General features: G+C 44.3%; 1 protein-coding gene across 7 annotated transcripts in view; it reads left to right on the top strand.

Annotated features, from left to right (window-relative positions):
* The window catches only part of MICU1 (mitochondrial calcium uptake 1), a 91,565-nt gene that overhangs the window by 65,103 nt on the left and 4,202 nt on the right, over positions 1-22,260 (top strand). For all 7 annotated transcript variants that reach the window (XM_048946980.1, XM_048946983.1, XM_048946982.1 and 4 more), the window contains 3 exons: positions 3,527-3,724; positions 13,284-13,421; positions 19,485-19,593. In XM_048946980.1, coding sequence (XP_048802937.1) covers positions 3,527-3,724; positions 13,284-13,421; positions 19,485-19,593 — 445 coding nt within the window. The remainder of the gene's footprint in view (positions 1-3,526; positions 3,725-13,283; positions 13,422-19,484; positions 19,594-22,260) is intronic.

Below are 22,260 nucleotides of genomic sequence, written 5' to 3'. Positions count from 1 at the left end.
AATAACCTGCCTTTACTTTCACTTATTTACTTACAAATTCTTACTCACAGGGTTGGTTGAATGAGTGGTTAACTACAGACAAGTCTGTGAGAGGTTGTGGTTAGCTGTAAATGGAAAGAGCAAGTAGCCAAGCAGATCTGTTAAACGTACCCCATCGCTTCCAATCTTCTGCTGCCATCCTCCTTAAATCATTTCCTATGGCTGTGATATTATCAGTTTGCTCCAGAGCTGTGCAATTTATCTGATTAGCTGTGGTTTTAGGTGCAAGATTTGGACTGTGATAGCAGCAGTGTGCTTTATTTCCAATGTGACACATCTTGAAGGAGTGGTGTGTGACATAAATTCGGGAGTTGCCTTTGAGTGCAAATTTGAATTCACAGCACTGTCCGTGTTGTTGTGCTGTGTAGCACTGCCTTCCTAACTGATTTAGCTTAAATAGGAAATGAATTTTTCATAGTCGAGAATACTGTTCTTCCTTGTATGTTTGAGAAGTAAATGAATGTAATAGTACTGCACCACAGGCATCCAGTAATATTCAACAATTCAAAAAGGTACTTTGCAGTAGTTACTAATGTTCTAAAGTGAGGTCGATGCACAGATAATTGATTTTAAGGAAGGTGGAAAATAGTTAACTGCTTGACAAAATTGCAGTGAAGCCAAAGCATTAGCAAAGGTGTCACGCTTGGCTTTTTAGTTCTGTGGGTAAAGAAAGAAGGAATGTTTCCTCAGGATGCCTATTTTGGAAGTGCTTGGAAAATGAAAGTACAAAATAGATTTAAATAATCTCCAATCATCTGGTAGAATTAAATTATCTCAAATATCAGGAAGTTATCTGTGTGTTAAGCCATACAAAAATCCCTGGGAAGGAGAACATATTTTTGTTAAGCTTGTTACGTGCGTCACTGCATCTATATAAAGGAATAAAATTACTGTTTAGCATCAGGATGTATTGGTGAAGACTGATCTTTCCAGAGCCTTTGAGTCAAAGGATGCAGGAGCTGTTTTAGAAAGTGAGAAGAACGTGGCAATATCAAAACAAGGAGAAGTGTCTGAGAACACAAGCTTTTTGACTCGAGCGCTCAGTGAAATCAAATTGCTGCCATCTGCTCTGGGCAGATAACGCTGTAACCAATTTGCTGCACTTGGCAAACACAATTAAGGTAAACACATCGCTTCGGTGGGAGGCATGTCCTCTTTTTGTGTGTGTATAAATGCAGATGTAATCATTTATAAAATAAATGCACTTTTTTCTTCGCTCCTTGTGGTAAGGCCTCAGTAAGAGCACAGAGGATGGTGGGGTTTGGAGATCTGTGCTGTGAGCTGGGCCTGGCAGGAGCAGCTCCAAGTGCCCCATTCCTGGGGAGTGTACTGCTAGAGGTAGAGCAATGCAGTTTTGGGACAAAGGGAAGGAAATGGTTTGGCTCATTGTCCTGCCTCCCTGTTGACTATGGGCGCGGATTTCATGCTCCTTTTGGAGAGAATCAAAACCAGGTTTGTCTTTTCATTAACATCTGAAAACCTGGAGTATTTGTCAAGGAAAACAGTCACTCAGTAATGCAGCTGATGTGTGAGTTAGAGGCTCCAGTGCCTAACAGGAAGGTATTAATTTCTTGTGCCTCAAGGAACAGCCACAGGTCGTCTTTGTGTTGATGCGTATGCTCAGTGTGAGCACTGAATTGCTTGCTGCCTGCATCACTGTCATTTTTACCTTTTCATCCTCTGGTGTATAAACCAGAAATTGGTGGGCTGCACTTCTATTTTTAATTAAAATGTTGGATGAAAAGTATTTAACATGCAGGCAGCGTTACTTTGAGTTTCTCTTCAAATCATTGCTTTTAACTATTTTCATTGATTGTTTTTATTATTTTTTTCCTCTTGCGTGGTACAAAAAATGAAACAGATCAAACACTTGGGCTGAAATGTGTTTAAAAAAAAAACAAAACACAGCAGTGAAGCGTCTGTGCAGAACTGCAATCGATGAGGTGCGGGGGAGGACAGCGCTGGCTGGGCTGGACAATGTACGGCGGGCGCCTGTGCTTCTGGCTATCAGAATTACCCAAAATAGGGACCAGGCCAATTGTTTTGGCTCTGGTGCCCACAGATGGATGTTCGGACTGTCTGGTATTTGCTATGGATGGGAGGGAAAGAGGGGCACGGGTCTGGCTGCAACTGTGAGATGCCGTCTGAATTGCACTCAGAAGATGCACTGTCACTCAGCCTGCAGTGTGGTGAGCGTTTGCTTTGCAGAAGGGGCAGGTTTCCCAGCTGGTCATAAACTGCATTGCTTCAGACAGTTTTTAAATATTTGCCTGGAACGTGTGTGCAGAGCTCACAGTTGAAGTGGAGCACAAAGCAAAAGGAGGAGCTGCTATTTATGTACCAGAGCAGCATTACAAACCAGAGGGCACCTCTTTCCTCACATCACAGTGCATACTCAAACAAACAAACAAAACAAACAAAAAAAACCCCTTGTTTCTTTGTTTTGACCTGTGACTTCAGATGTTCCTTGCAGTGAGCTTGGGAAGGATACACAACATTCTCCAGAGCATCTCCTTTGGGACTGTAACAAGAAAATGTAACATCCTGTATACTGCCTTAACAAGGTTCCAGCATCCTTTTGACAGCTGTAGCCCTGTGCAGCTGCTGCCTTTGCTTTTCATTCCTTCCAACATGTGCTGGTAGGACGAGGCTGAGGACAAAGCCACAGGTCTTGTTGGAGCTCCAGAAAGCCCCTTGGAGCTTCTCCCTCTGCTCCCACTGGGGCTGGGCCGTACAGTGGAAGAAGTTGGCTGTCACATGGAGAATAATCCTCCTTAGAATGATGAGTTCTTGAGGGTTTTTTGTGTGTGGTTTTTTTGTGTTTTTTTTTTTTGCAGCTGTCACATCCTTCAGTTTGATGTTTTGCCGTTATGTTGGGGCTGGTGAACTCATCCTGGGTGTCCTTGCCCTGTGTTGTACCACCTGCTTGAGCTGTGTGGGCCTTCCAGACAGCTCAGGAGGAGGAGGATGTTTACAGTGTTGGTATATTTGGTGTCCATGGCTGCTCCCATATCCTTGTCTTCTTGCTTTCTGAGTGATTTACTTAGCCTCTTGACTGCTGATCTTGACCAGGACATCTATGCTGAGTGGTTTGCTATGGTTCCCAGAACAGAGGTTTTGCAAGATATTGCTGTTACAGTGCATGATTTCACATTTGGCTGTGTTGGGGCAGATATGTCTGCTGATAATTCAGATATTTTGCAGTGTGTGTTGCTGTGCTGGAGGCCTGTTTGGGTCGATACAATCTGAAGAACCCTTTACTCTGTGTTGGACAGGACCTCTCTGTGGCTCAGCCTGCTCTAGTGATGGAGGAGCTTAAAACTGCAGCAGAGAGCCTTTGAGTATTTAAAAAAACAACAACTGAACTTGTTTTGTATACAGGGAGAAGGAAACATGATGTGAGCAAGGTGGACCTCGTGCTGGCTAACCAGGATTTACAATTCCCCCGGTGGTTTTTGTTCTAGCATGCTCCCTCTTGTTTTTTTAGGTTCAGAGCATCATTCGCTCTCAAACCAGCATGGGCATGCGCCACAGAGACCGGTCCACGACTGGGAACACCCTGAAGACTGGCTTCAACTCAGCACTGACAACATACTTCTTTGGGGCAGATCTGAAGGGGAAGCTGACAATCTCCCACTTCCTTGAGTTCCAGCGCAAACTGCAGCACGATATTCTGAAGCTGGAGGTAAGGCTACCTTACCAAGGCAGGTTTGTCTCATTCCTGAGCAGACTGTGCCCTGAAGGACCGGGGGTTGTCGTCTTCCCAAAGCTCTTCATCTGTGCTCATTCCTTCTTTGCTTCACTACTCTGAACGTTTCTGCTGCGTAAGCATTCAAGCCTTCTTTGAATCTTCTAAATACATGTTCTCTGCTAGGTGACCTCTGTTATAATGTACATTAACCCAGGATTGAATAAGAAATGTCTGTCTGTTCTGAATCTCTTGTCATTCAATGCGTCCTGAATGCATCCTTATTTTTCCATTACTATGAGTTAACAGCAACTCCCAGACTCCTCCTGGTCACATAACTTGACTTCAAGTATCAACCTTCAACATTTGGTTCTTTTAAGTAATGTGAATACAGGAACAGCAACAGCAGATTTCTTGGTGTCTGTCTCTGTTCCCAAGTGGAACTGATTCATTTAATGCATTGCCTTTCACTGGAAAAAGCCTGAAGGCTTGAGTTGCCTTGAGCAAAGCCAGGTTCTTCTTTGAATCACAAGTGAGGATTTTGTGCTCAGGAAGATCCTCTCACAACCATGATATGCTAAGGTAGTATTCAGAGATCGCTGGTGTTTCTGTCTGATGCACAAATGTCCACGTGCTCAGGCTGTGTGATTCAGCTAGTACAGCTTTTTAATAGGCTGCTATCAAATCGGTCTCTGTGAACTGAACCTGAATTGATTCCCCCTTTTATTTGGAGTTTTACAGATGTAAGGAACTGACTCAAGGACTAAAGCCTTAATGAGGGCACTTGTCCAGCTAGTTGGACATTTAACTTCATTTAAATGTTCATTAAAGCTGGCGGCAGAGCTGTGCATTTGTAGGGGGAGTAGAGTGGTGGTGGAAAAATGTTCTCAGTGGACTGGAAAGTGTTGATTCTTCAGTTCCTCTACAAACTGAAAATCAATGAAATAATTTTTAAGGTTAAACCAAAGATAAAACTTGAAGGGAAGAGGTCTAGAAATCTCTCTGTCCTTGCTTGCCATTCTGGTGTGGTTTCCCACTGCCACTTTCTCTCCAGTGTTTGGCAGTGATCAGGCACTGAACTATTTTCTCTAACCCAGTGCTGGAGTTGAGTGGTTCGTCTGTGGGTTCTCACGTTGCTCATTAAGAGGCAATAGGATTTTTTTTTTTTAGCTTTTCATACTTGTTCTTTTCCTCCAGCAACAGTTAAATACTGATTTAGTTCTTAGTGTTATCAGTCAGTTGTGCATCTTTCTGATGAATGTTAGATGCCTTTCTAACAAGTTAACTGTGCACAGCACAAGGTACTGATGTCTAGGTATGTTAATGAGTATGCAGCCTTGAACACAGTCCATGCTGTGTGATTTCTATGATTTTTATGATCTATGCTTTTTATGATTTCAGCTGAAAATTTGACCTGTGCAGTGCTGATTTTGTTCTGCCAAACCTGTGGGTGTTTTTTTTCCTGAATTCAGGATATTAAAGCATCTGATTTTTCTGTTTGTCATTCTCACTGATTTAGGCAATGCAGACCTATTTCTGTCCTCAGCGTTACATAACGTGGCCTCTCCTCCAATGCTTTTATCTTCTCTGACATTATCTCAAACCTTCTCTCCTTGCTTCACGTTTGATGGCTTTATTCACGGTGAAGTGGCTTTTCACGCAATGCCTAGTGGGTTCACGTCGTTCCTTTTCTAAGGAGCGCTCTAATGAACACAGCCTCTTAAAATGTGATAAGACAGATCCAGGCATATCTGCAGTTAGTATACAAGAGGGTCAGTTTCTTCTTCTGGCTGTGGAGGTAGAATGGTTTCTGACCACCTGAACCCATTTTCTTCTTACTGGTTTTGTTGGTTTTTTCTGCTTACCAAAATATTCATGCAGAAACTTTCTGAGGATGATTGGGTCAGACAAAGCCTCAGACATTTCCTATTCTGTTTGGGTGGAATGCTGACAGCGTGTTTAAGTAACCGTAGCGACTTTCTTCCCTTTTGCTTATTGTTTTGATGAAAGTACATTTTCCATCACTTCATGAGAACTCAGCAATCAGCTCAGCTATGAGGGAAAAGATGAGAAATGTAACCACAGCCAGAGGGCAAAGAGAAGCTTTTAATGACTTGTTGTAACTTTTTGTGGTTTGGCTGCTTCAGTGGTTTCCCTGATATCTCACTGCTTTTTCCTATTGTCTTCCAGAGCAGAAAGTGCATGCAAAGTGCTGCTGCTTCCTCCATGACAAGTATCAGTGCCAGCTCTGCCTTCTGGAACTGGTGCCTAGAGGTGTGAGCGGAGCTGGAATCCTTTCTGTGTTGCATGTTGATATGGATTAGCTAAGGCTGCATGCCTTAGACCAGGTGCCTTGGAGACCAACCCAGCAACAGGGTGGGACCCTAAACAAATATTTGGCTTTTTTTTCTTCATGTTCTGTTGTATTAGCATCTTTGGAAGAGCTCCCTTTTTTCCTATCAGTTTCACAAAGGGTGATAAGTTTGGAGTAAAAACGCAGTTCAGGCTCTGCAGCCAGTATGTCCCATATGCAGTATTTCATAGAATCATAGAATCACCAAGGTTGGAAAAGACCTAAATCATAGAATCATAGAATCACTAAGGTTGGAAAAGACCTAAAATATCACCCAGTCCAACCGTTCACCTATTCCCAATAGCTCCTACTAAACCATGTCCCTCAACACAACATCCAGTCTTTCCTTGAACACCCCCAGGGTCGGTGACTCCACCACCTCCCTGGGCAGTCCATTCCAGTGCCTGACCACCCTTTCTGAAAAGTAATACTTCCTCATGTCCAGATTTGTCTCTAGTAGTGCTGTTTTGAGTGAGTTCTGTGAGTTAGGAAGATGGATAGTTCTTGACATCATCATTTCCGCTATTTCTGCTTGATAGTATCTGTTCCAAATCTTCCAGTCTCCTTGGTCCTCTTGGCCTGAGAGACCCAGCCAGCCTGTGTCTCTTCCAGCCTACATTTTTCTGTGATTCTGTAGGTAGATATAGGAAAGTGTTAGCCCTTTGCTTTCCACATCTGTGTCACCTCTCTGCTCTCTGAAATGCCACCCCAAACCTGCTAAGAGCAGCAATTCAATCTCCATACTTAGTTTTGTTATGTTTCCCCAGCTTTCTTATTGCCACCAATGAGGTACATGCCTGTGGTATCCAACCAGCTCTGGGACTGTAAGATGAAAAGCAGGATTCTGAAAATACAGCTGAGGTGCTGTGTGTCACTGTTCATCTTCAAAATTCTGACTTTGTGCTGTTACGTGTGATGTGAGGTGGTCTGAGCAGCTGCTTTACCCTTTTCACTCCCTCTTCTCTGCTAAACTGATTTAAAGTGCAGTTAACTTATTTTCTCTTGGTAAATTGAGCTCCAAGGCCAAGCAGAAACAGTATGAACTCTAGCAGGCAGTGAAAGACTTTTACTCCTGTTGCAATAAAACTGCATGCATTGATTCCACAGAGACTTTTATTGGGATTTCCGGACTGATGGCTTGGTTACGTGCAACCAGCCAATGGGCTTTGCTGCAGAGAGATCAGGAGCTCATTACATTTCTGAACTTTGCATTTTCCTTATTCAGTGGGCACGTGGGATGGAGGAGCTCCTCTGCTCCTCATGTCTGGGTACCAGGAGTGTTGCCAAGGCCACAAGTGACAGTGATGTAGTCAGGGCAGAGAGCAGCAGTGGTAGTTGGGCTCTTGGCTGGCAGAGCAGAAGCAGGGTGCTCTGTTTCATCTCACTCTGCCTCTGGCAGTCAAGTGAATGCTTCTCTCTAATTCATCAGACATGAGTATTACAGATTCCTCTCCTTTACATTTTTCTCATTTCATTCCCTCAACACTTGAAATTTCAAAATGCAGATCCTTTCAGAGCTGGCAGGAAGTTATTTTGATTCATGAGGATGAAGGTAAGGTACAGCCATCTTTATGTAACCTCTTTTAATTGCTCATTAAAGCGTAACAAGTTGCTGGTGGTTGGAATTAATTTTTCCCCTTGCAGGCAGTGGTTCTGTGCCAAGGCCAAAGAAATGTCAAAAGCATCTAAAAGCACTTGTTCTGCAGGGATTTTACTGCTGCTGACATGCACATTTTTAACCTTGCTGCTACGTATTCATGTAAGCTGCTTTTGGAGAGCAAAGGGAGGGAAACCATTCAAAAGATTTTTCCTTTGTGAAAGTGGCTTACCTGTCCACTGCACCATGTCCCCCAGTGCCACATCTGAATGTTAAGAACAGTTATTTGTTTCTGTGTGTTATCTAGCTCTGGAATGACTTTCTTGGACAGCCTCTGGTGTGCAAGGGTGTTGTCCAGAACAGCTCAAATGTGACTGTTTGTAGACCTCTGATTTTCCAACTAAAAAGTATTTAGAAACTTTTGCCATGCTTTCTCTTCTGGCATTAATTTGGTGCCCTTTCAAGCATTACAGCTTCCTCCCAGACTGTTCTTTTTTTTTTTTGGACGGATGAGGTTGCTGGGTTTTAGGAAGATGAACAGTGCTTTTCTTCTCTGTCAGAGTTGTATATGCAACTTGACGAGATCCTGGCAGTGTGCTTCTTTAGAGCAGTAAACAGAACCAGTGCTTCAGCAGTTTGCAGATAAATAATGCATTACAGCCTGTCCAATAAAGCTTTGAGCGAATACTACTTTAAAGAGTCAGAGATTGTGAATCTGAATATTACCCCACAAATCATTATTTCCCAGATCCCTTTGGCTCCTTATTACACACACTTTGCTGCCTTTCTAAACAGGTCACCTTTCTCAAGTATTCTTAAAGCTGACAGAATTAGCAATATTTCTGTTACTGATGCTTGTCTAACCAACATTAAAAGTTCAAAAATTATCCTCTGTGCTCTTCTCTCCACCCAAAAGCCCTTGTAGATTTTTTTCTTGCTATCTCAATGGGTAATAAGAAGCACGTGTACATTTCTGTGCGACCTGCTGTAGGGAACCTGCTTTGGCAGGGGGGTTGGACTCGATGATCTCTGGAGGTCCCTTCCAACCCCTACAATTCTGTGATTCTGTGATTCTTTCTTAGGTGCTTGCTTTGAGATTTTAGGGACTCTATGCACTGTTTGTTTTTCTAGAAGAAGCCTTCCTAGCAATTTAACAGCTTGCTAAAATGCAGCTGGATAGGAACATGTGTAAGAGGATAGGCGTTACGCTGCTGGGCTGCCTGGCTGCAGTTTGTTCACCTTTCAGAGATATCTGCATCAAAGTGTAGAAGGTTTAGGAGAGTTCTGAAAAGTAAGAAAAAAAACAATAACTTGAAAATGCTGACTCCTGCACTGCACAGATGCTGTGCTTTGTGCTTAATGTCCCTTTTAAAGCTGTGCGATGTGACCACGTTTCATAACCGTCCCTGGTTTACAGACCAGCGCAGTCATGCAGCAGCTCTCAGCAAACCCGTGTGGCTCAGGATGCTGTAATTATATTGTCACAGGGTAAGGCAGTGCAATAGAGATGTTCAAGTCCCACCACGAACTGAGTGTCTGGGGCTGCTGGGAGCATCACTGAGAAAAGTAATACCAAGCAGAAGACTCCTGTGCCTGTTGGAGCTGGGAGTTCAAAGCCCTGTGGTGTTTTCCAAAACTAAAAACTATCAGGAATTCACTATCTATACCATTTTTCAGCTCTGATTTCCACAAGCATGGCCTCCAAGTAGATTTGAGGGGTGCTGTGTTTGCTTGAGAGCTGTTCTGCAGCCAGCACTATTTTAATTTCCATGGGTGTGCAGAGCTCTCTGCCCAAGGTGGTGATGTGTGGGACACTCCTGGCTGTTTGACATGAGGGGGTCTCTGGCAGCAAACCAGGACTCAGTTTGTGCTTTGGCATCGGGCTGTGGCCAGGTTGAGGCTGCAGAAGATGGTCTGTGCAGCTGAAGAGAGAGGAGACTTCTTTGTAAACCACATTCTACGTTGCAGTATGTGAAGGCTGATTTTGTTAAAGAAATGTGGGGGCTCTGTTTTTCATGGAATTCTGGAAAACTGACATTGCCTTGGAGTTTTATAATGAAGGCAAAGGCTAAGAAATAATACAGTTCCTGCTGTTAGCAATTTCTTGGTTGCCTGCTGCTCACTTGGTTCTCTGGGAGGCCTCCTGCTTCCACGGGAGCATACTGCAAATGATGGCAGGTAGTGGTAACACAGAAATAAAGAGAAGCCAGTGCAAAGTGTGCATGTACTTCCTTTGAGTCACAGCACTGAGTAGAATTAGCCTTGGCTCACGTTGACTCAAGCTATGCACTGCTGTCAGGAGTCTGTTTTTATTTTTGTTTTTAATTTAGTGGGTCTTTATGGGCTTGAATTTGGTGTGCAAACAGCTTGGGAGGTGTTGAAGAAAGTCAGAGCTATGTTTTCATCAGCACATCTGAGGTTCTTGCTGATTTGGGTGATGTGTATTTGGCTTTGGTTTAAAAACCAAATGGCAACATTCCCTGAACTTTGTCTGCAGGCTGCAGGTGGTGCTCAGCTGTCCCTGGGTGTCCAGGCTTTCCAGCACTCCCCTCAGGCAGTGCAGACATGGTGCTGCTTTGCACACTTAGGTCTGGTGGCCAGATCACTGCTTCTTGCTTTGAAGCAATTCCTGGCACTCATAGTTGCTCAGGAGCCAGGGTTTCAGCACTAGGATTTTAGGTGTTCTCGGAGTAAGATTAGAAAAGGCACCAATAATATAATCTTGAAGTTTTCTTTCCAAATCACTGCAGCGTTGTGGCTGAAAGCAGTATTGAAGCAGGGCAGGAAGCAGCAAAGCAGCCCTGCCCTGAGACCTGCGGAACCCAGAGTCTGCAAGCAGCTCCTAGAGATGTGATGCTGCTGTGCCTTAAGCTCTTAGCTTCATACTCACTCCTGCTTCCCCATTCTTTGTCAGAGCTGAGAACTCCTCATTTGTGAGACAGATGGCTTGAGTTCTGGTGGCATTGGCCATGTCCACTTCCTGTGTATGGGAGGACCCAGAGCAGGTCCTGCTGCCTACACCAGGTGGCTTGTAGCCTTGGAGCTGCCTCATTACCCAGCCATGAGTGCTGCAGCTGGTGGCAGCAGAAGGAGGATGAGAGGAAATTAACTTCTGTGTACAAGAAGTCCCAGCATTTTCCTGAACAAAGATGCTTTTTATGGTGTTGTCTCTGAAGTGGCTCAGGCTGGGTGCTTTTCAGGGGCTGGCAGTTGATTTCCCTCGGGAGCAGGTGGATGGGATAGTCAAAACAAGCAGTGAAGTCTGGGAGCAGAGTGATTACAGGTCTGTCGTTCTGTGGTGAATTCTTGCATTGCCTTTCAGTGAGGAGTTCTGCAATTAAGGGGATGCGGAAGCAGAGAAAACAATCTCTTTTTATTTGCCTTCTGCTTTCCTCACTTGATGAAGTGTTTCTTGTATGCATCGAAGCAAAAGAGGGTAGTCTGTTATTCAGACTGAAAGCTATGTTTAACATTATTGTTAGAGATAGAAGAAGCTTCTCTTAGAGAAACACGGAGATGTTTTTCACACCTAATTTTTTTTGGGGGGGGAAAGGGTATTTTAAATGTGTTTTTTCAGCTTATAGGTAGTCTCTTTAATGGCTGGTATGGACATGGGCTGACTGCATGGATCAGGCTGCTCCAGATTGGCACTGGGACATCTGCTCCGGTGACTTCTGGCTGTACCCATTTCTTCTGCCTTTCTCCTCTTTGGGGAGCACATTCAATTGTCCTGCATATCCCACTGCCTTCTAATGACCATCAATATCGCCTAATATATTTTAGGCTAATTTCCACAGCACCTCAGGTGACACTGGAGAGTGCTGTACCTCTAAGTCTTGCAGCCTTACTGTTGTGCACATGCAGAATCCACTGCTGGCACCAAGTGGTGGTGGCTGGAAACTGTCCAGCAGCACTGGGCTCTCCAAGAGCTTGTCCAACGAATAACTGAGGGTGCCTTCACTGTGCCTGCTGCCTGCCAGATTGAGCCAGTGGCTCTGAAGTCTCGATTTATAACTGGAAATATGCTGTTAATCATATAGGAGAAGACACATGCCTGCATCCTGGCATGTAGCTGGAAGGGGCCGCTGCAGCTGTGTGTGTGTTTTTTAGACGCTGAAAACAAGGTTCTCACAAATCATTTGAAGCTAAGCTTTGTGTGTTTGATGAAGAAACACCCCTGGCAGCATATCAGGAAAAAAAAAATTACTATCTCAGGAAATGTGTTTTGTTGGTGACTTCTAGGAGCATGGAGCTTTGATCCAGGAATGCTGGCACCTGTGAAGCCTAGAGGTGGAAATGGGGATCGCAGCAGCCCCTGTTGCACTCATCCTCTGTTTTTCTGCAAAGCATCAAGGCTTATTTTAAAACCAATTTTTGTGTATTTGCTTAAACTTCCTTTTTTCTTCTCACTGAAATTTTTATGTCTTCTGTACACGATGTTCTCTGCTCATTCCTCCCACAATTAACTTAAGTGTATCTGACACCAGCTGGAGGCAAGTTTTGAACTTCCCTCACCCTTTCCTATGTTGCTCCTTGGTAAAAGGGTGGGTTTTTTTTTTTTGTTTTTTTTTGTTTTTTTTTTTTTTTAGCTCAGTTGTGATTGTACTTGAGACTGTAACCCAGCAGACAGCAGCTGCTCTGTAACACTGGTGTTTGTCACTCCCCTCCTTGGCTGTCCCTGCAATGCATGCCACTGTGTGAGCGCGTATAGTACCTGGCTGCCAACTATTGACTGGAGGCATCTGTGTTTTGGTTAAATGTTTCTGTTTCCCCACCTGGGAGCCACACTGTCACCTCTCAATGCAGAGCTGGATACAGTGCTGCTGCTCCTCTGGAAGCTGAATCAAGACTTTCCTGAGAAATGCACCTCTTCACAGGCAATTCGAGATCACGGGCAGAGCTGCTGCCTTTCATCCCCCGCTCCCACCTTGATCTCAGCTGGGTGCCTTGCTGGCTTTGTGCTAGCTGTGTAATTAAGCACATAAAAGCGATTGAGGCAGGAATGGTTAACACAGCCATGTTATGTCAAATTAGTGTTACTCTTGAGATAAATGAGTTGTTCCATAAGAGTTCAAAAATTAATTCTGTTGTTAAATGTCATCGTCGGGCTTGTAATCAGTTGTACGTTTTCCTGTATATTTTATGGAAAGCAAATAGGGGATTCTGAATGCTGAAACTGGAGTCTTTTGAGCAAGTGGGAAGAAGCTGCTGCAACACAGTTATTCACGTGTTTGTCCAAGCTGGAAGGCCATGCAAAGTGCACCTCAGTATTTTTTCTTGTCTCGCTCCTTTGGAGACCTGTGGGCACAAGCTTAGTTTCAGGTTAAAATAATCATCCTGCTTTTTCAAGATCAGTTCTACAAATAGCTTCCAATAAGATGAAACTTATAACTGAAATAAGATGGAAGGACTAGGTGTGAAAATTTCTCAAGAAGTTGCCTGTGCAAAGAAGTATTGATTCTGATGGAAACAGTCCTGGAGAAGCAACTAATCAACTGTGTGGGGATTTCTTCTCTAAGCACGTCTGCTATGATGTTCATTTGGTGTTACTATACTTTTTTTTTTTTTTTTTTTACACCCTTTTTTGTCATCTTTTTTCCCTGCAGTTTGAGCGGCACGACCCAGTGGATGGGCGGATCACAGAGCGGCAGTTTGGCAGCATGCTGCTGGCCTACAGCGGGGTGCAGTCCAAGAAGCTCACTGTCATGCTGAAGCAGCTCAAGAAACGCTTCCAAGATGGGGAGGTCAGTCAAATTTGAGAATCTGAGGGGGCAGAGGAGCAGGCAACCATCTCGCACCGTGCTGAGAGATGAGCTGCTGAGTCGGGTTCAGTGGGTACCCTTATAGGGGAAAATGCACTGCTGGTCTCTTCCACTGATTTGTCTGAACTGTGCATGGCTGAGCGATGCTTTGTGGCAGAGATGAATGCAACCCCTGAAGATTTCATGCCCTTGTGAAGGGCTGAGGACAGGAAATGACTTTCCTAAGCAATTGGTTGACGTGCAAAGCTCTATCCTTCTGTAACGAGCCATCCCTGTCATCCAGAGAAAAGCAGTCTGGAGAGGCATGCTGACTTTGCAGATGATGAATTCTCCCCAGGAGCAGCGAGATGCAGGAGGTGGGAGTGCAGTAATCGTGTCCTGATCAGGGTGTAGGCTTCTCCCTACTGACAGTTTACAAAGCTTATGTTTAGGAAGCAGCACTCTGGATTTGAAGCCAGAATAAATGCTGAAGATGTGCACATAATTACTGGCTTGACCTTGGTTTAATTAACTGCTCTGGTTGGGCAGTTTATTATTTAGTTATGAACTTATGTGAAAAATGGTTTGAATTACTTACGCTTTAGAGAGGATTAAGGCTGCACATTCTGCACCAGTTAATCTAGTAAGAGACCTTGGAATAAAATATGCATACTGAAAAGGACATGTTTCATCAGGTAAAATAAGTATGGTGTGCTGCAATACTTCAGTATTAGAATTTCATGTCTACTTCAGTAAAGGTGGATTTTTTTTGAACTAGGTTTGTATGGGAACTGCTGAGTCACGGCCTGAACCTCTGATTGATCACCTGAGGTGAGCCATGAGTCAGCCAGAGGAGCACAGGTGAAGGCAATTCACCTGTGCTGCCGGAAGGGGTGGAGCCAGGCTCCACCCCTCCTGGACCTATTTAAGAGCTGGCTACCAGAGGGGAAGGATCTCTTCTGGAGATCCTCCTCTTTGGTATCTTCTAGTGAGCTCAACCCAAGGGTAAGCTCTTCTACTTATTCTCTTTTGCGATCCTTGTTTGCTTTGCCTTACTCTTTTGATTATATTGCAATTATAACATCTTGATATCTATTGATTATACACAATTGTATTGTGATTATAACATCTTGGTTATACAAGGTTATAAACATACAACTAACCAAAATGAGAATGGATGGAAGTCCTTTGCACATTGGGTTGGCCTGACTCTTAATACAACTTCCTCACAAAATCAGATCTGATGTTTATTTCTAGGAAGTTCTAGATGCAGAATGTGTTGTAGGGCAACAGAAAAGGACAGACTCCAGCCAACACTGTCTTATGTGGGGGGCTGTAAATAAAACTGTCCTGAACTCCTGCAATGTTCAGGAATCCTCAGTCCATACGAAGCTGCATCAATGACTTTTTCTCCTGTCTTTTCTGCTGGTGTTGGGACTACAAAGGAGAATTTGGGCACACTGAAGCAGCAAGGCAAAAACACCAGTAGGTCTCTTGTTGATATACCCTGAGAGCAAGCTCTTGTCAGCGTTAGGTTATTGGGACTTTTCCCACTGACAGTGCTGCAGCCAGGTGAAAACCTCTGATTTAGCTGGGGGCCCGTCTGTAAGCAGCTGTGAATGTGGAAGGTGTGAACCAGGACTTTCAGCCACAACTGAGTTTTCTCATCTCGAAAATTAACGTTCACTGAAGACATAATCTTCATAATCAAAACTCTTGATGTTATACTGGTCAGAAATAGCAAGCCTGCAGCATCCGTGAGCCTCAGCATAGCTCATGTACTATTCCACCCCAGGTGGTGCTCCTTGGGAGCGTTCCTTTGGGAGCCGAACAAGCAATGTCAAGTGAGTTTTCATCTCTCCCGACACAGCGCAGAGGCTCAGCACATTCGGGCATCCCTGAAGTGCCTCACTCATCTGGAACTTCATCAGCAATCCAGTTCAGAAACATCTCATCTGTTGTAACTCTTAGGGAGGTCTGAGCTCAGGTGCTTTTGGGATATGTTGTTTGTCACAGTAAACAATGCCTAAAAGCAGGAAGAAATTGCCTGTCAGTACATGAAAATCTCACTTCCCGAGCTGTTGGTCACTAGCTTTAATAAGACTATCAGTGTTTCCGAGGGTGCAGTTTTGAGCCAAATTTATTGAATTTTTGAGTGAGACACTGTGGGTTTTACTCCTCTAGTACTTCTGCTCCCCTTGAGTTTTAACAGGAATTATTTGATTTCTTGGGGACAAATACTTTGTGACTGTGATGTCTGCGGAATAGAAAATATCCGCTCAATTGTTACACTCTCAAACTGCTGATTCTCTGCTGTGATTGTATATGTATGTGGCACAGTAGCCAGGTGTATGAGAAATTAGAGGGAGTTATTCTTGGAAGGCTTCTTACAGCAGATGTTCCTTTCCTTCCATGTGTCAATCAGAAACCTGACATCTGTGACAGAGAAAGAACTTTTGTTTTCATCTTATTCCTCATCCCGAAGGCAGCCAGATTGCGTTTCTATTTGTAGGTAGCAGACAGATTCTGAGCAAGTCTCTTTATTCATTCCAGTAACTTCTAAGGGGAAGAAAGAAATGTTTTCAAGAAACAGAATTGTTAGAAATCCTATAATTCTTTAGGCTGGGGGAGATGAAGCAACCAAACCCTAAAATGAGACAGCCCCTCTATTAACAAGATACACATTGATTTAGGGAGAAGTAAAGAATGCAAGGAGTGGCAGCTTCTTTACACAGGAGCAGATAAACCTTCTAATCACCAGCATGCTCAAAGCCTGTGCTTGTACAAGACAAATGCAGCACAACATTTGCCTGTTTTGGCAGGCCTTGGCTCGCAGACAATCCAGCCTGGTGCCTGACATCATTTTGTCTTTTGTGCAAGATTTTGTACAAGAGAACCTCTTCCTGAAAGTATTTGTTCTTCTCCTGGAGTGTTGCAGAGGATCGTATGCTTTGCTGGTTTGTGTGCAGCATTTTCTATCTGTGTACTCATGTGCTTTTATTTTATCACACAGATGCAGCTGTCAGTGTTTTTATGTCACTTAAATTTTCCTATCCTGTTAAGAAATAAGACTGCCATAGCTAGAATCACGTTAATTGCCTTTTGAGCTTCCAAACTAATTTATTCAGGGATGTGCTTGCAGAGTTGCCCTTGTAAATGAGTGTGGCATTAAGCTGTACACTGGGAACAGCAGGAGCTCAGTGCTGGCAGTGCTTCTGCAACTGAGACATCTGCAGAGCCAGCGGCTGCTATGTCGTGCTTTGCTTTGCTCCTTGCCTGTGGAGAAGGAATGGAGCTGGTGCTCTCCCATGCCTCTCTTTGGGTCCCAGTCCTCAAAGAGATGCTGAAGTCACTCAGCCACTTCACCATTTGCCCTGCAATTGTTTCCCATCACCAGACAGCTTCTTGGTCACAGCGGCTTGATGTGAATGTTCTGAGGGAAGTTTTTCTCCAGATCCCTTCATTTCATGCTTTAAAAGTCATGTTAAAGCATTATCCATGTGGTTTATTAACCTGCTGCAATCTCACCAAAAGCAGCAGGAGCTGTGACTTGTTCCTTTCCAAGTGGGAACATAACCTGGGGCAGCGTGGTGTGGGGAGGAGATGGCAGGAGCTGGACCATAACTATGTTGCAAGCTTTTAACCCAGCATTACCTTGGCAATGCAATTGAACTCAAGTGCTTTCTGATTAAATCGCTACATGTTGTCTACTACAATTATCCATTCTGGGCATAGTGACCCTGTCAGCCCCCAGATCATTGCAGCTGTGGCTTTAGGTGAACCTTTACCCCCCTTCTAACATTGTTGTTCTGTGTTCCTGTCATTGAGTATGGTGTATTTTCTTATGTAATTGATTGCCTGCTCTCACTTCTATGCTTGAAAAATCCCACTATGCTCCGCATACCTGAACTCCTCTGTATGTTCACTGGAGCTGCTGCTTTATGTAAAATTGTTTATGATGCACTCCCTTGAATTTTACTCACGCTGCTGCTTTCTTCCTAGTAAAGGACTTGTGTTGTCTAGAGTATTTGCAAGAAAGCTATTTGGTTTATATGTCCCTAACCACCAGGAAACCAAGCTGGCTATTCAGAAGCTGTTGATCCAGGTCATCTTCTGTATGTGCTTCAGGGCTGTTGGCTGCCTGGGGCTGTGCAGTGTAGTTTTGTTGAGATTTCATTTTCTTAGTCTGACAGCAGAGCAAGGGAAAGAATGGGTGAAGGACTTGCACTGCATGCTATTTCCTTACGAGCAGAAGGAATGAAAATTCAGGTGGATGCAGCAGAAAGCAGATATATGTGGAAATGGCCCTGAGGAACAAAAGAGAGAACCTTTGGCAGGTTTGTGTCTGGTCCTTTAGCAGAGATGTGAGTGACTTATGGAGAGCTGAGCAGTGCTGACAGACACGGTGACAGGGCAGATAAATCCCCATATTCAGCTGCTTGCTGATAGTGATCATTCATTGCTGTCAGCTTGTCAGCACAGTTCTGCAGCTCTAAAGTTTTAAAGAATTAGGAAGGTGTCGTTGTTGCTGCCAGCTTCAGTGACAGAATTAATTAGTTCTTCAATTCTGTAATACCAGCTGGATTTTTGCTGTGGAGATTCAGTGTGTGTGTCCCATGAAAGCCTGGGTTAGTAGGACATTTCCACGTATCATTAGTTTTGCTTTCCAGCAATGACAAGGACCACAAGATTGTATGTAAGCAGGTAATTTTCTATGCTGCTGGCTGAAACAACAGCAACCACCACAAGCTGCTGAACAAGGGGCTGCTTGGCATGAAGATAAACACTTCTTGGTCTCGATGCTGGCCAGGAAAATGCTGTGCTGGGACTCTGGTTACAGTGGTTGTTGGGGTACATCGTGGCCACTGTCACAGCCATGGGATGTCATACAGTCAGTAAGTCAGAGCACGATGTCTTCTGCTGGCCTGAAGGTGGCTGTGCAGATCCTAGCTCCCACAGGATTTCTGAATTGTTAGTGCTCTTCTCAGTCATAAACACCCAGCAGGGAGGTGCTGAGATGGGTTGGTGACTGAATTGCCAAGATCTGTTCTCTTCTAGCTCTGTTGTATAAAGCTTTTGTGCAACCTTCTGCAAAAGCACCTGATGTTTTCTTTTGCTGGAGCAGCATATTTGATTCTGCCATATGCTGCTGTCAGCATACATCTTGAGAAGCAGAGCAGGTACACATCTGAAGAAAGTCCCCTGTGCAGTGAGTAGGGATTTTTTTTTCAGGTCTGTTGTTCATGTCTGCACTTCGAAACCTCATGCTTTGTGGTTTGGATTCATGAATCCAGTGTTGATAAACCCTGCTGCTGCAGTTGGTGCACATGCTTTGCAGCATGCATCAGCCATGCACAGTCATTACTCAGTTACATGGAGAACAGGAACAAGCTGAAATACTTCTGAATAGTCTACAAATTTTCTGCAGTTCTTTTTACAGTTCTAGAGTGTCTGTAGGAGAAGATATTAAAAAAAGAAAAGCTTTATATTTATTTAAAAAAAAAAAATCACTTCCCTGATAGAAAATTGTTGTGAGCAGCTTGAACAGGGTGACAGCAAACTGTAGAAGTTTATATTTGGCAGCACCAGCTGCAATGTGTACACTCTCATCTGGACTCTGAAGCCGTGCCATGTTGTGCAGTTGTGGTTTCAGTATCTTGGTGCATCTATCTCTCTGGGTAGATGTGGCAGGAGGGGCTGAGTCGAACTCCTGTGACAGGCTGATTGATCAGTGCAGGGAAGGAGGCTGGGTGGCTGTCCCTGCTGTGGAGGAGCACTAGCTCAGGTGATCTGGAGGCTGCAGCTCTCAGCGCAGCCCTGCTCGAAGGGTCACTGCAGTTGAGCTGTGTTTTGCAGCCAAATGGATCTAGGAGCTGAGCTTCCCACCAGCTGTTCTGCTTGTGTGCTGTACAGGTAGGTAGGGCAAACAGACCTTCAGCACCCTGTAGCCAAGCTAGTTTAGGCACATCTCATGCATGAACCTACCTGTAGTGGTGTCTCAAACCTCTTGCTGTTGCGTTGCACTCTGCCTTTCCTGTCACTTAAGACCCTCTTTTTCCATTGTAGGGGCTGACATTTGAGGAGGTGGAGAACTTCTTCACTTTTCTGAAGAATATAAATGACGTGGACACAGCGTTGAGCTTCTACCATATGGCTGGAGCTTCACTTGATAAAGGTATTAAAGCTTGTGAGGCACACAGATGCTGTGAGCATGAGGCAGTGCAGCTTGTACCGTGTGGTTGGGCTTAGAGCTGGCCAGCGAGCCCTGTCTGATGGATTAAATGTGTCACAAAACAGCAGCTCTTCCCTGTGATGAGAGGTTTAACTTACTGCAGTGCATGGATAAACAGGGATTTGGGGTTTTGTACTTCTTCCATTTTAGATAGAGTGGAAAAAAATGCTGAAATGTATAGCCTGAATAGATCAGTAAGCTGTGATAAAGCTCTTCAGAACTGTTCAGGACAGATGTATACAGAGGCAAAGCAAACTCCTGAATATATCACCAGCCCAAGCATCTCAAGGTTTCTTCTCCAGATGAGTCTTGGGAGGGACATCTTTCCAACCTTTTACAAACACTTGAAAAAAGTGTTGGAAATGCCAAATGGTGTTTTAAGAAGTTTTCTTGCAGGTTCTCTCCTGCAGAGGTCTCTGGGCATTAACCAGCAGTGGGGCTGGTAGTACGCACTGTACAACCCCTGGTTCCTCTTTGCTTCAAATTAAGATGCTTTGCTCAGAAAGAAGAGCCACATGCTGCATTTCTGGTCTGAAATCCAGGCACCTGAATTTGGGGCTCCACTGAGTTCCTGGGCTGGGCACTGAAGTCTCTGTCCAGAGTTTTAAGTTTCGTGGAAGCTCCTGTCTTTTAACAAGTTAAAGCAGCTGCAAAATCAGATGCTTCAGAAGCAAGTAATTTATCCAGTTGTTGCAGGAATGTTAGGGTATGCATAGGTTCTTAGACAGTGGAATTGCTATAGGAGTCACATCTCTTCCTGCATGCAACAACAGCTCTCCTCATCTCAGAATTTTGAGAGGAATCATCTATTATCTTTAGGTCACTGCATCTTAAGACTTAAAGTTAAAAGGACTATGTAGCTACCGGGCTTTTTCCCCTTCTAAATTGAAAGTAAAAATGAGCAAGAAGTACCTTATATGAAATATGGATGTGCTGCTGCTGTGCAGAGCCCTGTCTGCAGTGTGGTGATAATAGCCTAGCAAATCCAATTTTCTCAGCATCTACAGTAAATTAGCAATTGCCCAGTCACAAAATATGTATTTGTGGAGTACGTAAGTCCACGTGCAGTTGGTAAATCAGTGTGATTACTGTTTAATTACATACAATTAATGAGCTTGTGCTGGAGCTACAGCCATTGATCGAGGTCTTTTGGCTGAAGGAAGCAGCTGTGGGAGGCTTTATGCTGCTGTGTTCTGCCAGGAGTCTTCCAGGTCTGTTGCCAGGAGTCTGCAGGGCTGGAAAGCCACAGGGAGAGGTCTGGTTGACAGTGACACTGTGCAAACTGGGGAGGAATGGAAAAAGCCTTAAAGTGTGGGGGCTCCAGAAGCGTCAGCCACCACTCCTTTGCCATTCACAAATTTAAGCCATTCCTGCTTTGGAAGGAGAGCTGTGCTGTAATTCCCAGCTCAGTCCATGTCTGGCAGCTGGTGTGAGTTACCCCTCTCCTCCATCTGCACTGCCCAGCCCAGAGATGCTCCTGCGAGTTGTGTCAGGAAGCACAAGGAAGGCTTTATTGAAGCTTTAATGAAGGTGCAAATCAACCTGCAGCACTATGCCTGGGTTTTGCAGCAAGAATCTGTGTGCTTGCACAACTAAATGCAACACATTTCCCATATGCATGCTCATTCTCACCTCATCTGGCTGTTACACCCACAAATCAAATCAGCAATAAGTGGGCTGTGCCTCTTCCAAAAGCCAAGTTCTTATAGGATTGCTTATTAAAAAGCAACAGATATAAGAAATCATTCCACCTTGTGAAGGAGCAAAAGGACAGTTCGTGTCCTTGCTGCTAACCTCATGCAGGAGACTGGCTGTTAGTTTCTGAAAGTGCTGCTTAATATGAAACAGCCATAGCTGGGCAACTCCTTTTTGGTGCTGAATTAAGGAAGCCTCTTTTAAAGAGGATGATAAAACTGACCCACAGACTAACATGGAGATTCCTCATTTGTCCTCTGGTTCCTCTGTAAACACACAACCATCATTCCCTTAAATCACAAACGGACATTATTGAGCACACAGCCCCAGGCAGTTCGCTGGAGCGTGCAGCTGGCAGCAGGCTGGCACAGAATTCATTGCTGAGTCCCCTTCTGAGGTGTGGGTGTGAGTTGTGCTTCCTTGGCTGTCCACAGCCAGACTTTCTGAGCAGCAATCCTGTGGCATGGCTGCCCTGTGTCTTAAGGCAGGGCAAAGTGCCTTTGAGCAACTTGCATTAGAAACAAAAGGAAGTTGTATCCTTCAGCAGTAGGAGGAAATAGAGCCTTCCCATCCACTGAGATAGAGCATCTGTCTGTTGTTACTTTGGCCAAATGATTTATCTCAAGACCAGAGAAAAATGACATTTGCCATCTGTCTGGGCTCTGGCACAGTCCTGCCACACACAACTCTGTGTCTTGAGCACATTGTGGGGCATTGCTCAGGGTGATCCTGGGGAGCTGGATGGAAGAGAGAGCTGTCATGAGCTAACCCTGCATGAAATGCTCCTATGGCTTATTAAAGAAGCTGGCATAAAGCTGCAACACTTGAAATCTTAAAAGAAAAACAGCTTTCAAGATATAAAAGTAGAACTAATATTTGATAACATAAAATCCTGGAGACATTCCTGTATAGAGA

Source organism: Lagopus muta, chromosome 5, assembly GCF_023343835.1.
Source record: "Lagopus muta isolate bLagMut1 chromosome 5, bLagMut1 primary, whole genome shotgun sequence".
Lineage (NCBI taxonomy): Eukaryota > Metazoa > Chordata > Aves > Galliformes > Phasianidae > Lagopus > Lagopus muta.
The sequence above is the reverse complement of the archived record's forward strand: the minus strand, read 5'-3'. Positions and strand labels throughout refer to the sequence as shown.